The sequence below is a fragment of the Triticum urartu genome, chromosome 5, assembly GCF_003073215.2.
Source record: "Triticum urartu cultivar G1812 chromosome 5, Tu2.1, whole genome shotgun sequence".
In the NCBI taxonomy this organism is placed as follows: Eukaryota; Viridiplantae; Streptophyta; class Magnoliopsida; order Poales; family Poaceae; genus Triticum; species Triticum urartu.
Window position 1 is genome coordinate 362,509,119 of NC_053026.1, and position 17,192 is coordinate 362,526,310.

The 17,192-nt window shown below is 41.0% G+C and overlaps 1 protein-coding gene across 1 annotated transcript; it reads right to left on the reverse strand.

Moving 5' to 3' along the window:
* Positions 1-1,335: 1,335 nt before the first annotated feature.
* Positions 1,336-17,057, reverse strand: LOC125509038. Its single transcript, XM_048673905.1, has 17 exons — positions 16,919-17,057; positions 16,230-16,420; positions 15,966-16,125; positions 15,163-15,300; positions 14,892-15,078; positions 14,031-14,176; positions 13,711-13,893; positions 13,085-13,195; positions 8,630-8,749; positions 8,398-8,542; positions 7,919-8,082; positions 7,055-7,141; positions 5,413-5,738; positions 3,923-4,004; positions 3,692-3,831; positions 2,831-3,086; positions 1,336-1,949 (listed from the first exon to the last, which is right to left on the reverse strand). The coding sequence occupies exons 2-17, from the start codon at positions 16,337-16,339 to the stop codon at positions 1,620-1,622; spliced, it is 2,685 nt and encodes an 894-aa protein (XP_048529862.1). The 5' UTR covers positions 16,340-16,420; positions 16,919-17,057; the 3' UTR covers positions 1,336-1,619.
* Positions 17,058-17,192: the final 135 nt, after the last annotated feature.

The window sequence follows — 17,192 nt, forward strand, 5'->3', positions numbered from 1 at the left end:
CCGAAGGAAGCCCCTGGTGGCTGGATGAGTGGCACCGTTGTGGAGAGTGGCGGGGGACGATTGGCTCGGTCATGCGTGTCTGGGAGTCGTTATCTTCCAGTGAAGAGAGTGATGATGATGGAGACGCTGGCATGGAGGAGTTGCCTGGCTACCTAGACGACGGTACATAGAGCGGGCTTAGCATCTTGTACCCGATCTCCGCCGCCTTTGCAAGCATCTCCGGCTCTCTCTTCTTGGATACTTCGTGGTGGCATCCTCTTACCACTTGTCCCCGCTCTCTTCCTCTTCGTAGTGCTCTTGGTCGCCCCTCTCATCGTCTTCGTCGAGCGGGACACGAGGTTATGCGGCAGCGAGGGGCTACTTGGAACAGCCCGCTCTCATGGGCTACTTGGAACGGCCCGCTCTCATCCTCATGTTCACAATTCTCTTTGGCGGATCCTCGTCGTCCTTGTCTGCATGAGGAGCGGGAAGCGAGGTGGAAACATGAGGAGCAAGAGGTTGCATGGGTAAGCTGTGCTTGGGTCACATGAGATGTCGGGGCAGACATACCTTATGTTTTTCTTTCAGGTCTTTTGCCAATGGTTTCCTTTAGGCTGGAGGGGAGGACGCTGGTTTTTCTTAGCATGGAGGGGAGGACGCTGGTTTTTCTTAGCATGGAGGGGAGCACGTACAAAGCAGAGGCGACGCAAAAAAAAACTCGGTGGAATTGGGAATCTCTCGAGGGGTGGAACCAAGATAACCGAAAGACGAAGTACGGACTCCCCTTTAATAATAGTAGAAAGTAGAGATTTGGATCTGCCCCGCATGTTTCTATAGGGATACAGGAATAGTAGATTTGCAATCAATTAAGTGGAGCTATTTGCTTAATGGCAGGGTTTTCATTGCATTTTTATCAAGGTGAAACCCTGACCTGTAGCTGCAGAAAATAAGCAATTTTTCAGCACAAAACCTCCTGCAGATTTAAATGCGCAAAGCACAAAATTTGCAAGCAAAGCTTGACAATTGTGGAACCAGGGGTAAAGCATCTAATAAGAATCGCCATGAAGAAATTGAAATGGCAACATTTTACTCAAAAAGTCTAGAACACCGGGGAGAATGAAAACAATCCAAACTACGGAAAGCATCTTTTCGAAAAAAAACAGGACTAATCTGCCTCCATTCTTGCCAAGAGCCAGTTTGGTTGGGGACGTTGCTATTGACTGCAAAATCCAGTGTGTTAACTGAATATCTACTAATTTCAGCAAGACTTTTCTGTTGCACCCAGATACAAGATTATTTAAACAAAACAAGCTGGTATACTAAGAAAAGGCTACTGCAATACTAAACAGGGCCTAATAAGATCACATTTGTTCACTTCTATCACCAAATCAGTACACCATGCTTGAATTCCAGATTGTACAGTTACTGATCCATCCAGTCATTTCACATTCATATACCTCACCTATGGGTCGACCATCAAGATCTGGCTACACCAAAATTCGGTAACACTTTGCAGTTTGCAATTATAAGCAAAGCGAAGTTCTTTGCAGTTTGCAGTCATCATCCACAAAGACTAAGAGCTGGTATCCTACACTACTGTGTCGCCCGTTCTCGCAAAATTAATCCTTTCCAAGCTAGTGTCAATGTCTATGCCAGTGCCTTTTTCTAGAGCTAATATCACCTCTCACCTTGCCTCTAGTCTCAAGAATTCTGGAAGCAAAACAGATGAAACCAATGATGGCCATCGCATACAGCGCTCTGTAAGGTGCCAATGCCATGGAGCTAATAAAGGAATAAAAGCCACCTATGAGGTAGAGAAAGCTCATTCCAACTTCGCGCCCTCTCCTTCCGGGTAACTTAAAAGATATAAAGCTGGCAGTTGGCTGTGATCCCAAAAGTCCATGCAGAATAACACCAACACAAAGGGCAGAATCAACAAACCACGGAAATCTCTGACCCACTCCAATTCTCTGCACAGAAACAACAGGAACCGATTTAAATCATTACTGATTAAGCAGCGTAACATAAGTTGCTCGCTGAAGTAACATCCTATAAATGTTTCTATGGGATGTCCGCAAAGTGCCCAAGTTATAGAACACAAAATAATAGTGTTCCAGAATCAAAGTTGGCAAGGTACAGTGACGGTAGGAACATGAATCAGGTTCACTGGGAATGACCCACTGGAGTCAACCATATCTTAGCAAAAAATCTATACCGTGAATGGTAGCGTGATTTTCAACCATATACACTAACCTGTATGCTGACAGTAACATTATATTTTCAAGATACACATTACATCATTGAATGTTCAGGCCTTTCCATGGATGGCATGAGTCTAGTGTGACATAGCAATGCAAGTCCAAAACTGAGGTGCCAGGCTGAGCTGCAGTTTCTTCGCAACAGTGATCAATTATATGAAGGTATGCTAGACAATACAATAAAAGCAATAGCCTGTCTAGCATATGTTGCCTAAATATTAAGTGCACAATAAGATGATCATTCCAGCGGTAAACCCTAAACCCTAAACTCTATAGTACGCAGCCTTTCCCTACATTTCTGCAAGAGGCTGTTTACAGGACTCGAACCCGTGACCTCATGGTCACAAGGCTACAGCTTTGCCGCTGCGCCAAGGCTCCCCTTCACAATTAGAACGATATGAATATAATAATTCAGTTGAGGCACTGGCTAGAGGAGTTTTGGTCTATTGAGATGGCTGTTGACTAGTCACTGGTGCTGCTTGCAAAATCAGTACAGGGAAGAATATTTTCATGCTATATGTCATCACTGATGAGGCAATTACTGTCATTGAGGAGTTTGTCCAAAATCATTCAGATAAGTAAGAACAACAAACCTGTATCCAAGCAATAAGTGAAGGCACAAACATGAGTGTAGCTAGAAGATGCAGGATCATAATCCCATGCCGACAGTCAAACACTTCTAGCTGGCTGTCAGTAAAGCTTTTAGCAGATGTTGGGCTGTCATCCATTGGCAGAAGTTGCTCGAGCCCATCTGGTTTACTTTTGGATTGTAGAATAGGATTATTATCCATCTTGGATTTATACAGGTCCTTTTTCTGAGCAATGTTACGAAACGAAGCTCCTAAGAAACTGTTACAGTACCAAAGCATCCACTTCAGTAGTTGAACAACTGGGATTACATATAAAATGTATATATATATATATGGCCCTATATCACTGCATTCAAAATAAATTTTAAGTGCGTTTTATGATTCTAATCCATGCATACTGAACTGGAGGCAAGAAATTTGCTCCACCTGCCACTTCATGTCCACCGAAAGTAACTCACTCACTAACTAGTGGGCCATCTGTCCACGATCTCCACCATCTTATTTTGTGGTTTTCAGAATAATAACATATGATACTTTCATGGTATATCCGATGTAAATTGACTTTATTTTACAAGTCTAACTCAATTTTCGTGACCATTAGATGTCGTGTGGAGATCGATGCGGTGCCTGATTGGATGTACCTTTGTTATTTTGGTAGCAATACAGAGGCATGGAGCTAGTAGGAATAAACAAGCCACTGAACACTTTGTTGACAGGCATAAGTAAAAGCAAAGCCTTGTTTGGAATGCAAAAGTTTTTCCCGTTCCTATAGGAAATAAACTCCTGCCTAACTCTTCCATTCCAAACAGGCCCTTATGGAAAATCTTATAGCTAGAACTTAGTGTATATCAAGTTAAAACGTACCTGCAGAGGGCTGAATGGGCATGGAAGGAATGTGAAAGAAGTAACAGACCAAGACCAATTGCTGGATGAACGAAGCAGACAAGAGTAATTGTAGCGAATGCTACAGCTATATTTGTATTGTTCTTGATCATCTGCACAATCTTTTTCAAAGTACATCAGTTAGTGTCAACAAGAAAAATCAGCAAAACATGCATATCTGCGTATACTCTCATACTTCCAGGAGGCACTTACCTTGAGAGATTGAAATGAGAACGAGAAAGCGAGGAACTGGCGAACAAATGGAGAATGAGTACCGTCCTCCCAAGATTGCCAGCTGTAGATCATTATTTTATTACAAGATAAGTAATCAAAAAATGTTGTAATGTTTGTTGCACACATACTTGTTTCAGAAACTCCATAATAGTACACTGCAAGGCTCACTAATTTTACAATCAGATTTTCCTTTGTGGAGACCAATTTCGCAGCATGCAGAATATGAAGTGCATATACCGATCGCATCACAGAAGCTAATTGTTTATTCCTAATAAACAAACAATATATAGGTAATAACCATAAAGAAAGAATGTCCAGCTACTCCGAAGTCCCTCACCCAATTCAACACCACAGCTCTGACAAACTCTAGATACTGCTGTGCACTAGTTCTCATTTCTGAAATCAAATCTCACTTTCTTAGCACAAGTACTGATACTTACATGGGGTAGTAAACCAATATCATAAGTAATATACTAATTCAGGAGTCCACTGCATCATACAATAAGAGTATCAAATGTCGGTTCTATTATCTCATTATGCAACAATTATCCTCCAAACATAAGTAAAAAAGTCAAGTTTATTCCGTAGAGTATAATGTTTGTACATTAAGCCCCTGAACTTTAGATTGGCTTACTGAGCCCCCTAAACTTACAATCCCCTCATACAATTAAACAATTTTACTACCATGGAGAACCCCTGATCAGCCTAGCTCTCTGACGGGGATCCCCTAGCTTTGTCAACTCACTGCCCAAACACGATCAGCTCCACGCACATGCAAATGATAAAACTGCTTCACTCCCAACATGCTGGACGAAATGCTAAGATGAGCGATTCTTTTCCAACGACATGGAGCAGAACAATGTCAGTCTGTAGAGGGACAAGGAAAAGTACATGCATCTCTATCTCCTCTCTCACTGCCCTATCTACACAACACGACAGATATCTTCAACGATGCGCACCCATGTGGTGGTGGCATGTAAACCTGAGAGCGAGCTTGATACGTGCTACAACAACGAAAGCCGAGTCCAATCTCACGTATGGCGGTTGTGGGCTCCACGTGGCAGCGACGACCCAGCCCCGGATCATTTGGTTGTTATGGGGGAGATTAGAACTCAGGTCCAACTCGATCGGACAAGGGAGAAGATACCTCGGAGAAAGTGGGGAAAGAATAAAGAACGACGGGAGGGAGACAAGTCAGGGAGAGAGAAAGGACGAAGTACAGATCTACGTGGCAAAACTGTCCTCAGGGAGTAAAATGATCTGATGTTAAATATTAGGGGGTTAAATTAGACAATTTGAAGTTCAGGCTGTTAATTGAACAATCATGATACTGCAGTAGAGTAAAGTGGACGTTTTTCAAATACAAATAATAACTTAACAGTAAGATTTAGCCTACTAGCTCCTGAACATTCCCTGCATCATGACAAGAACAGAAAAAAAAACTTTAGATGTATTTAGCATGTACTAACCGTCTTTTGGCGAAGACATGTAGAATGGCAGCCACATACAGAATCAATTTCGAACTTAGTGTTACCAAAATGGTGAAACCATTAGCAACTATGTAGCAGACCACAGTAACAAACAAGAAGGTTCCAAATCGAGGGTTTTGCTGTGTAGTGAAAAATAAGAAGGCAAGGAAAAGAAGTATTGGCGTGAAGCAAAGGAACATCAACGGCTTTGGCTTCAGATTAGTCTCAATAGCTGACAAAATAGATGGCACAGAAGAGTCACGTTCCCATGCTGACGATTGTCGCATCAGGCCAAACAGTATTATGGCAATCATGAAACCAAGAATCTGCAAAAGACATAATAATAGTTTAACAGGTAACCATGGACAGTCTTATGTAGCTATTTGGCTACAGTAACTAGCAGTTCTATGCAAATATGCTGCAATCCATCAATGGTGTAAATTTGATGACTAATGACTACATAATCATCAATGTTGTACCACGAGAAACACATCATAGGCAAACCAGTGAAAAGAATCGGATGATCGTATAGCAAGAAAAACACAAAACCCGAAGTTCTCCTCTAAAAATCCTTGTGTAATATGCATGCCCTCGCCGCACAAAGATAAATACATATACAAATGGCCTATTAATAAGTATTATACATTCCCTATTCTGTACCATTAAAGTATGTAAAGCTAAAGCATCCCCTTTCTACAGGTTGGCGAAATTGTGACCCATTAGCCATTAAGATTAGCTTGTTTGTTTTAAATGTTATGGTATCATGAGATATTTTGTACAAATGGATGCATGGAAAAGGTTGAGCAAGGCCTATAGATTTAAGTGGTTCAAACAGCTACTTTGTGGTGTTGATTACAAATACATCACTGTTGTGTCCTGCATTAACAATTTAACATACAGTATCTAGCCAGTAGAATAATTATGTGGTTCCTTGACCTTCAGAAAACAGTCAGGATTAATGTCCTTAGTAAGAAAAGTACCAGAAGGTCTTTACTTCAAGAAGATTACAAGTAATAGACAGTTATTTGCAGTGTGTTCAAAGACTCAAGCATGATGAGGGTCACAGTTATGAAGGAACCCAGGTGAGGCGAGGATAGCACACCAGGAAAAAAGACTCTCAATTCATCTGAACCCAGCTGCCCACCAGTGGTCTCTCCACAATGTTACTTCGTGCTGGCAGTGCTGCCTCAAACTCCCACTAGCCCTAACGATCAACAGCCCAGCAGCAGGCCTAGCAATGGTGAGTGGTGACACAATAACAGCGACAAGTGGGGCTAAGGTTAGTCCCACTGTCAACCTACCTCAATCAGCCATGAGATGGCAACACAATAACGGCAACAAGGGGGGCTAAGGTTAGCCCCACTACCTACCTCCCTCAATCAGCCATCATGTAGTCCCCAGTGCGCATAGATGCCAGGGTGATGGCCGCTAACCATGATAAGAGTGCTTAAGAAAAGGGGTGTGAACAGATTATAGACTCCACAGCACCATGTCTTGTGTGTTACTAAACCTAAACTTCTAACAATCAATGCGGTTTAGCGAAGAGAGACATTATGATGCCACCCTCAAAACATGACTCGAGCTCAGAAATAAGGACTATGCTGCAATCATGCATAAAAGTTGTCCTGCAAATGAAGATTACCTCGGATGAGTACAACAAAAAGAATCTGCTAGTTGCAGCACCAAGCGAAGCGCGAAGACTGACTTTGTATGAGCAATGCGGGTCAGCCTACAAAATTTGGAGCCACCTAAATAATGAGTTCAAAGTTGAGATATAACATATTCAGTTTATGTCTAACATTGGATAAGAACAACTAAAATAGCTCAGTGACAACTTAGGGCTGCATGGACACCCCAACGTTTTCATGTTAGAAATGAACATCACGGTAATAAAAATTATAAAACCTTGAATTTTGGAGAGACTTCATTATGTGTCAAAGGTGGTACATGGCTAGTGGGAAGGAACTAGGGCTAGCAGCATCGTCAACATACAGGCTTGGTAACTGGCAAAACTCCCTGGGTGTGGTGAGCAGCATCACAAGAATAGAGAATGGCTGCATGGGGACTAAAGATGGCAGTCAGTTGGCGACAACACTAAGGTGCTATGGGTGCACATCAAGTTCGTCAGAACTGTGAGCCTGAATCAAATCAGAGGCTCTATGGTAGGATCACAAATTGTGGGATCAATGTACAATCGAGGATCAAAATTCTAAGACTGATGCAGAATCATTAGGACTGGTCAGTCAATCTAGGGTCGTAGAACCTATGAAAGATGGTGATTGCTGGCCGTGCACGGCGGCTACAAGAAAGATATAACACAGGTATTAAGTGATTTGTACAATGATATTTTAGAAGATACAATAAAATATATAAGCAAGTGTAAAAAGGGTTTAGTGCATTACAAAACCTAAAAATATTGGAGTGTCAATTTCCATAACATGTAACTTTCCAGTGTCATTACTGAGGTTACTTCCAGACGAAAAAAATAGTAGATAAGTAACCTTACCAGGACTAGCACAGTAGTTTTCTCTGCCCCTTGGTGTGAATCCCAAGTAGCAGGTGACGAATCAACCACTACAGTTTCAGAATAGATATTCGGAATAATGTGTATGCCTGATACAGAATCCCAAGCCAGTGCAACAGGTGGGAAGCACCGTAATTTACAAAGGTCTGCAATGCATACATATGAGAAGTTACAAGGTAGTAACAATGCTTAACCAAAGTTCCTCAATCAGATAAGTATTACTTAATCTGGTGCAACAGCCAGTAAGTTGATCATCTACAGATAGGTGTAGAGGTTATGTCTTGCATAGATTATAATGGCCAGAACAGAAAGCACACGGGCAATCATTAGTTCTTAAGTCTTGTATAAATCATAATAATGATCGGAATAAAATGCATAATGGCTGTTGTTAGTTGTTATTACTATCACCCATTTACATGTAAAGACTAGGAGGAGAAAGTCAAACAGATGCAGTTGCTTACTGTTTTTATCAGCTTCAATTTGGTCACCAATATTTTTTATTCCACATCCAGTAGTTTTCAGTGAAAACAAAACTGGTAGAAGACCAAGGCTGACCGAAAACGACAAGGTTAAAGCCATTGGGTGATCCTCCTTCAAAAATATTTCCTGGCATCAAGACATCTAGGTTTCAGCCCATTTTGTATCATAAATTAGACAACATCATATATATTATGCTAAGTACTAATTACTAACTTCAGGTGAATAGCTAGAGTGGACAATCCTGCCAACAGAAAGTGCACTTGTTCCTTCCACTGGATTAAAGAACTGCCCCACTGCCATCGAAGCCGCTGGCGGAGGTCTGCCTGAAATCGTCTGGATACCAAAATATATTAGAACAACCAGTGTATCAATTCAATGCGCAAATAAAAGGCTCATTATGTGCATCTATTGATATTTTATAACCACAAAATGTACCAAAGGCGTATGAGATGGCAGTTCAAACTAAACTGATGGATTTAGGGCCAGTTCAAACATTGCCACACTTTGCCATACATTTTTGCCAACCTTGCCTAAGCTTAATTCATCAAAATGAGAGCCACAAGTTGGCAAGCCTAAGGGAATCTTGCCACACTTTTTGTGTGTATGCCATGCGGGGCTCAACTGTGGCTTGCCTAAGGTGTGGCTTGAACCAAACACTCACCTAAGTTAGTCAAACTTGCCTAACCTTAGGTGTGGCAACCTTTGGCAAAGTTATTCACAAACCAAACAGCCCCTTAGTTTTTATTGACACATTTTACCATATTTATATGAGCTAGAATTCCCAGACTTGCCGGTGTTCACGAGGTACATCAAGCTCGCTAATTATGTCAAGGTGCCAGACTTGCCGGTGTTCGTGAGGTACGTCAAGCTCGCTAATTATGTCAAGGTGCTCTGAATCCAGGCAGTAGCATCCCCAGACCTGTGTTTAGCACCTGCCGCTACTTCGCTTCACCACTGTCCATGCCTGTTGCCACCCAATTTTGACTTTGAGCAACCCCTGCATTATCACTACTCAGGCCAACTGATCTAGTCTCTTTGTAACAAGATAATCTTTAATCGTTATTTAATGGACCAAGTCAAGATAATCTTTAATCGTTATTTAATGGACCAAGTCTAATCCCTCACATTGCTAGCCTTGTGGGTGCCAGCCGGACACATTGCCCCGACCAAGTCCATAACACCCTCTAATTTTCAATCCATAAGAACATCAGGTTGATGGTTCTGTTATACAGGATGGACAAAAAAGACTTGACCTACCTACATATTGCCTACTTAGGAGGAATTGTCCATAATAGGCAATAGGCATTCTACAACTCCATATTTATTACTAATTAATGCATCAAACTGCATATTTATATTGAAGCCAACTGTACCAAATTCATAATAAATTCAGCCACACAAAGTGTCATTTACGTTTCATCTCCATGAAAACAAACAATATTTGGTTGCCTTAGGTATCGAAAGTAGACACAACAACAAAGCCTTTAGTCCCAAACAAGTTGGGGTAGGCTAGAGGTGAAACCCATAAGGTCTCGCAACCAACTCATGGCTCTGGCACATGGAAAGTAGAGGGACCAAAACCATGGCAATGATTTTATTTTTACAAAACATACTTTCTGGTGGATTCAACGTGCCTTACTCTTTCTAGACTTCCAGGTCATAAATAATAAACTAGAGATGGGTCTCATTATTTTCACGTGCAGTAGACAACTGAGCTCAGATTGTTTTGTTAATTATAACTGAAGCTCAGGTTGTTTGTGGTTCTCTGGTTAACTTGGAAGAATTTTTTTTTACATTTTTTCCTTATTCAACATGAATTTGGAAACACAGTAATCGCCTCTCTACTCGCATGTGTGCTGTACAAAAGTTAGTGTAAGATATTATATTAAAAGAACCCGACTAACCGGTTGGGTTTTCTCTTGAGAGAAGTGCATATTACACCCCTCAACTCTAGCCGTAGTCTAATATGCAACCCCCAACTCCAATACCGTCTAGTTTACATCCCCCAACTCTCACAACCAGGCCGAATTCAACCCTCCCCTCCCCGTTGACCGGTTTTGACCTGTTGACTGGGTGAACAGTAAATTCGAAAGAAATATAAATTGAAAAAATAATTCCGTTTTTTCACCGGGTGAACAGTAAATTCAAGAAAATTCTAAATAAAAAATTCAAAAAAAATGTTTTCTTATTTTGATTTTTTCCCAGGTGAACAGTAAATTCTTAAGAAAAAATTCTGATTTTTTTTGCATGGACGATGTTTGATTGCGTGATGTCCGTTCCAATTCTCAGCTTGTTCGGACATCTGAGTGGCTCTCAGCAAAAAAGACAAATGTGACATCTATGAAATAGTTAACAGTTCGTGTACTGTTCGGGCAGTTTTTTTTTGTTGAGAAACCACTGAAATGTCCAAACAAGCTGAAAATTGGCATGGACATCACGCGCTGAAAAATTGTCCATGCAAAAATCATTCGGATTTTTTTTGAAAAAAAATAGTATTTTTTTGAATTTACTATTCACCTGGTAAAAAATCGAAACTGCATGTTGAATTTTATTCAACTTGAGGGGTGTAATATCCACTTCTCTCTTCTCTTTGGCTGGGTTGAAAATATCCAACATTCAAATTAAAGTTGCAAGCTTATCTGTTTATGACAAAAAAATACCAATAGGGCTTGCCTATGAGTTGTTCATTGTTAATGCAGCAGCATCCCCATGTATTGCAAGGTTTTTGAGTCGCCGACTAATCGCCAAGTCGTTGGAGTGAGTCGCACGGCTGGAAGGCTAGTCGACGATTAGTCGACGACTAGTCGGGCGACTAGGACCTCAAAGCAAGGCGGCTTGCTTCAGCAAGGCCAAGGGAGGGAACACTGGCGGAGCTTAGTGCAAGCAAAACTGGGCTGTGGCCCGCCCAGTTTTGCTGCAAACCAATGGGCCTTTAGGCAGAAATGGGCCATGCAGGTAAAAAACGTTGGGCTTTCTTCAAGCTGGCCCGCCCAGTCATTTTGATGTAGCTCCGCTACTGGGAGGGAAGACTGGGAAGGTGAGGAGGCCTGAGTCCAAGGCGGGGGAGGAGGAGGCGAAGCTGGAGAGTGCGCCGCCTGTACGAGGAGAAGCACGGAAGAGGCGAAAGAGAAAGGCACATGGGAGAGCAGATGCACGGTCCAGATTAGAGCATATGGACGGTTTGGATTTTATTTAGAAGCTAGGTGTACATAATGGGCCTATTGGGCCAGCTCTCTAGCACAAAACAGAGGAGGAGCAAGACGCGTGCTCCCATCCCACATCAGAATCGCCGCCTCCATCGCTCCTACGAGCTGCTGCTGCCTTCTCCGAGCTGAAGTATCCTCCAAGCAGCTGCCTTCCCCCTCCTCCGCCTGCAACAGCACCTCTTCCCCTCCTCCTCCTCCTCTTCCCCCTCCTCCTCCTCCTCTTAACACCTGGGGCGACTTGGGGCGATTAATCACGACGAGTCGCAGACTAATCGCAGCGAGCCACTACTCGGAGGCATGGCGACTCGACTTGGCTAGGCGACTCGACTTGGCTAGGCGACTCAAAAACCTTGATGTATTGTTTGTGAAAACATTATTTTTACAAAGACTTCTATCTAAACTAGCATCGCCGACCCATCTAGGCCACGTACAGCCACCGCATGCATGTCCTTTTCCTCTGCTCTGGGCGGCCAAAGCAAGTGGGACAAGAGAAGCACAGGGAAGGGGGATGATACAGTGGGAGAGGGTGCAATGAGAACACAAAGCAAGCAGACAAGTGGGCCAGAAAGTTAAGTCAGGCAAGCGATCTTATTCACCTGGAGTTATGTCAAGGGTTTTCACCGCCACGCTAAGCTGCCAATAACCAAGGGACAGGGAAGAGGCTGTGACAAAGGAGAGCAGAGGTGAAAGGCAGGTTCGCCTTGCCCTCCACTGCAAGAAGAGCTCTAGCGTCATGCAGGCGGCGAGTCACGGATGCTAGGGCAGTACAGTCACACCAGGAACCAAGAGTAGATACATGAAACTCCACTAATGCCTTCAAGAATATGACCAAATCACAAGACCACGGTTCTCTCCTCCAATCCATCCAACTCCCTAGCAGTAGGCAGACAAATGCTGGCTGCAGATGGACTCATACAACACCGGCCATACGAGTGAGCCAGACAGGGAAGACTGTGGTAAAAAGAAAGGCCACAGAGCTCCAGCAACCAACGAAAATGAACGGCCAAGATGGAGGGACGAATCTGACGGACAAAAATCTCAGAGCTCTAAGGAGCATCTATTTCCAGTACCGATTTAGTTAGGTAAGACTTGATTGAGCCTGATCTCACAAGACACGTTTGTGAGAACAAATGTACTCCCTCTGTAACTTAACGTAAGACGTTTTTGCAGTTTAATTTAAACTGCAAAAACATCTTACATCAAGTTACAGAAGTTGTATATTTGAATAGAACACTTTCAGTATCACATGATGGTAGTTATCAGTTATGCTTATTCATTGCATTTATGTACCCTAAACCACACACTTTTTTATTAGCACAAGTAACAAATTATCTTGTGAAGAGGTTAGGATGGAAGAAATTGAAAGCACACTATATTCAGAAAGTTAACTCAGAAAGAACATATGTGGAATTAGTTGCACAAAAGCATTCTAGATGAAAACAGGAATGGTTCAAGGGAATACCTGCCGCGATGCCACCGATATAGTCATGAAATTGTAACCATTCATATCTTCTGGACTCAGCAAAAGGAAGGCAGAAGGAGGCGGTTGCTCAGTTTGGCTCCCGGGTTCTACCTGCTCGACAAGCAACAATGATGACAACGTGAATAAGGGAACAAATGGTATGTTACTTGCAATAGATAAAGGCAAATGAGCACAAGAAATAGAATTGGTCCATTGTACAATGTGTACTGTACAAAAGCAACATTCAGAAAGAAAAGAAAAAAAATACCCTCAAAAACAATGATTTTCACTGCACCAAGCATAATAAAAAAACAAAAGGGAAGGAGGAGCTGCACAATGTAGACAGCACAGTAAAAAAAATACTTAAATCAATAGAAGTAACTTGATAGAACTGAAAATGTGAGGGTTAGCTTGTTAGGTAGTAGCCTAACATAATATAAGAAAATAAGATTCAGATGCTGCAGTTGATAGTATAAAGACAAAGCAACGTTGGGAACAGAAAAGTCATTGAGACCATTTGTATTGTAATTGTAAACAGTACAAACAAGAAACCTGCATACATGAACCAGAAACATGGAGAATGCCAGGATGTAGGAACATGAAAGGTGAACAGTTAAAGATATTACCTGTTTTGGTGCAGGTCCTGCTGGGATTTGGACCATCTTTGAGGTAACTTCAACTATCCTTTTGCTAGCAGGTACTTCATTTTCGATGGACGAACGATGCTTTTCTGGCCACAAGTGAATCCTGACTCCAGAACATGGAGCAAGATTTGTGACAAAAACAAAGTGTCCTCTTCCATTTGAACCCTTCAACAAGAGAACAGTTAAGCAGACAAAGTTTATTCAATTAGACGCCTGCTAAATTTGTAATATGGTGTCCAAACAGTACGCAGAACTTTGAAGAAGCTACACTGATCAAACACTAGTAAGACAATTTCACCTACCAGCTTTTTAATATCTAACCATCTTCTCCTGCCATCCATCGCTAAAACAGTAACCAAATTTGACTGGATATGCAGGTCCTTTTCAAGGCCATCACTTGTCCATAGAACAGATGGTGGGCAAAAAAGTGTATCATTTCGCTGCAATTCTATAGAAAATATATTGTTATGTAAAGACGACAAGAATTGCATGAGATTTTGACAGCACTTCTCTTTTATAAAGCTTTATTTATGGCTGATGCCACATTTGTATTACAGTGTTTAGAGATGTATTTATAGATACGATATGTCAACTGAAGCAGTAAAACGAGGTAGAAATTATTACTGACAAACTCACTACAAAAACTGAACCACGTCTATTTGTGATGTAAAACAACCGTGTAATACCAAATTAGCAATTTTCCATACCCTATAAAACTTCATAAACTAGAACTGCCGTGAGTGTAATATTATAGCAGTAAAGTTAGCTAGCCTAAACAACATCTTAAATAGATTAGTGTTAGTACTGAATTGGACACATGATGAAAGAAACAATCATGACACATAATAGTATACATCAAAGTTGTTTTGAAAGAGGTGAACTAGAGCTAATTCCACAAACCGCTTCAGAACTTCCACAAGCACCAAAAAATATTTTTATTTGTAAAATGCAAAATGCACTCTAATATTTCACATTCAGAAAATGGCAAAGGCTATTTTAAAACATTAGGATGCCATATGGAAATGAATGGTCACTTTTGACCTAGATTTCAGATCCCCGGCCAAGCTTTATGTGCTCATAAATAAGGGTACACATCCCACATCTTTTAGGCATTAATAGTCAATTATGAAAAGGATGCAACAAGGAAAAGAATGAAATCGTACCACCGGCTTCCTTGGTATCACTCGCAAGAAAATTTGAAGATTGAGAACCTGAAACATGATTCATCCAACTCAAAGACTGGGGAACTACACTCTGGAGCATTTTCGCAAACACAAAGACTCTTTTTTGTGAACTCAAAAATGGCTGCCGATCCACAGGATCTATCATGCTAAGAAGAGTGTGCGCGACCTGGATAAGGTTAAAATCCCCATAAGTACAGTACATTTCACTGTAGAGCACTTAATGCATTTGAGATGAGTAAATGGTTTCAACCTGTACAGCTAATTGATTGCACCAGAGGATGGATTGATGTTCCATGGATAGCCAAACATTCTTCACACTGGAGCTCCCTACCATAAACCCATGAGTAGAAGGTACAATGCCATCCAATGCGGCCAACCTTGACCTAATCTGAACCAAAATAAATGGGAACTCAACATTTGATTGGTATCTACTTTAGAAAGACACAATTAATGTCACAGAGTGATCAATTAATGCTACACCATAACAAACTAATCATGCATACATGTAGCATATAATCTATCTGAAATTCTATGAAATTTCAGATTAGTCTTACAAGCAGCTTCTAAAATTGAATGTAATGAAATTACCAGTATAAGCAAAATCACGTTTTAAATGTGTAAATTATGATTTAGTACAAGAAAAAACTAACTTTATTTTATATTTTGTGAACAGATAATTATACATCTGTGACTTGACATTATCAGAATACTGAGTGTCAGCAAAGAAAACATTACAACTTTACGAGTCATGCCCTGATACTGAGTTACTGACACATGTTCCTTAGTGCCACTGTATATACAACAGAAATTACTAATCATGGGAAAAATTAACACAGATTTCATAATCTCAACCCAGTCTATTATAGAAATGGTCTTCTAAAACTGTGAGAAGTTTGCAGTATCCAAGTGAATCACATACAGCAAATAAGCAGTCATAGATCTTAGATACTTACAAACAAGGAAATATTGTTATCAAAGAAAATAACATAGACATAATCAAATGTGCATAGGATTAAGTGATTAACTATAATATACCAGCAGCAAAAATAATACCTGATAATCATGGATGCCGCCTGATATAGAGACAACTACTACATTTGAGAGTTTTGGACTGCTTGTATGTGATACTCCTTTCTTGTATCCGTTTCTCCATTCTTCATTGACATGGGAGAAAAAATGACCCAAGGACGGCTGCAGAGCAACAGGAGGATACCTGGATGCGAAATCATTTTATGTCATGAGTAACACTTCACTTGCCCACCGAGTCAGAAGCAAAACAAGACACAGAAAAATTCCACAAAGAGGGAGAGAGAGTACTGGTGTGGGCTGGAGAGCGTCAGTATAGTTTCAACAGCTGATTTCCTTAAGCCCGGGTGGACAAGAGCTGCTCGAGCCACAAAACCACCCATTGAATGTCCAACTAGCATAACACTAGATGGCAAGTTACCAGTAGAACGAACATCATCCTTCGATCGTGCTAAATGAGATTCTTTGTATTGATCAAGGATCTACAAAGCACAGAACAAATATGCTATGAGCATTTTCAATGAAACATATCAGAGAATAATAACAACTAGTGTGTTCTACTTCACAGGAACAAAATGTGGAAATAGGAAACTGTGTGGATTTGTTTACAAGAGCATAATCATATCAGACATGCTAAAATTCAATGCAGTGAAATTCTCCTGATGATAGAAGTTCTACATTTTGCAGTTACTCGTTTCATTTTCCAGGGTGTATTTTGATTGGTTAAGACAAGGTTTTGACCAGCAATTACTTTCACAAAATGTTGTTTATGTGATAAAAATCACATTCATAAGTACTTTTAAATATAAATCAAATGACATTGATCTTATGTTATATAAATTGCACACAAATGGAGTAACTGTTGGTCAAAGAGTTGTCTTAACCAATCAAAATACACTACATTGTGCAACACAGGGAGAATAACTTATGACTGAAGGGCCCATTGCACTCTATGCTAAGAGCCTAAGATCATATCTTACGAGTTAGAGTTGGTTACCCTATGGATGGCATAGACAACATATTCAGTATGCTCCTCAAGTATGCGACCATCCATTGCAGAGTGTTCTCCTTCAAGATCAATAGTAAACCAATCCAGAATACGGCCATATTGTGATGGAAGGGAAGAATCTTCCAGTTCAAATGCACTAGATGGTTCCCGATAAAAGGAGGGCTCAAGTGGACCGTTTTGATATGCTCGAGAAGATTCTGCAGCAAATGAGCGAACCTGGATGTATAGCATGATAACAAAAGAAA

Excerpts from the sequence above, each read along its gene's own strand:
- LOC125509038 (XM_048673905.1), bottom strand. The coding sequence starts at position 16,339 with ATGCTAGTTGGACATTCAATGGGTGGTTTTGTGGCTCGAGCAGCTCTT. Across the intron at positions 16,126-16,229 it reads ACGCTCTCCAGCCCACACCA|GTATCCTCCTGTTGCTCTGC; the intron begins GTACTCTCTCTC and ends TTTCGCATCCAG. Across the intron at positions 3,832-3,922 it reads TCTCATTTCAATCTCTCAAG|ATTGTGCAGATGATCAAGAA; the intron begins GTAAGTGCCTCC and ends ACTTTGAAAAAG.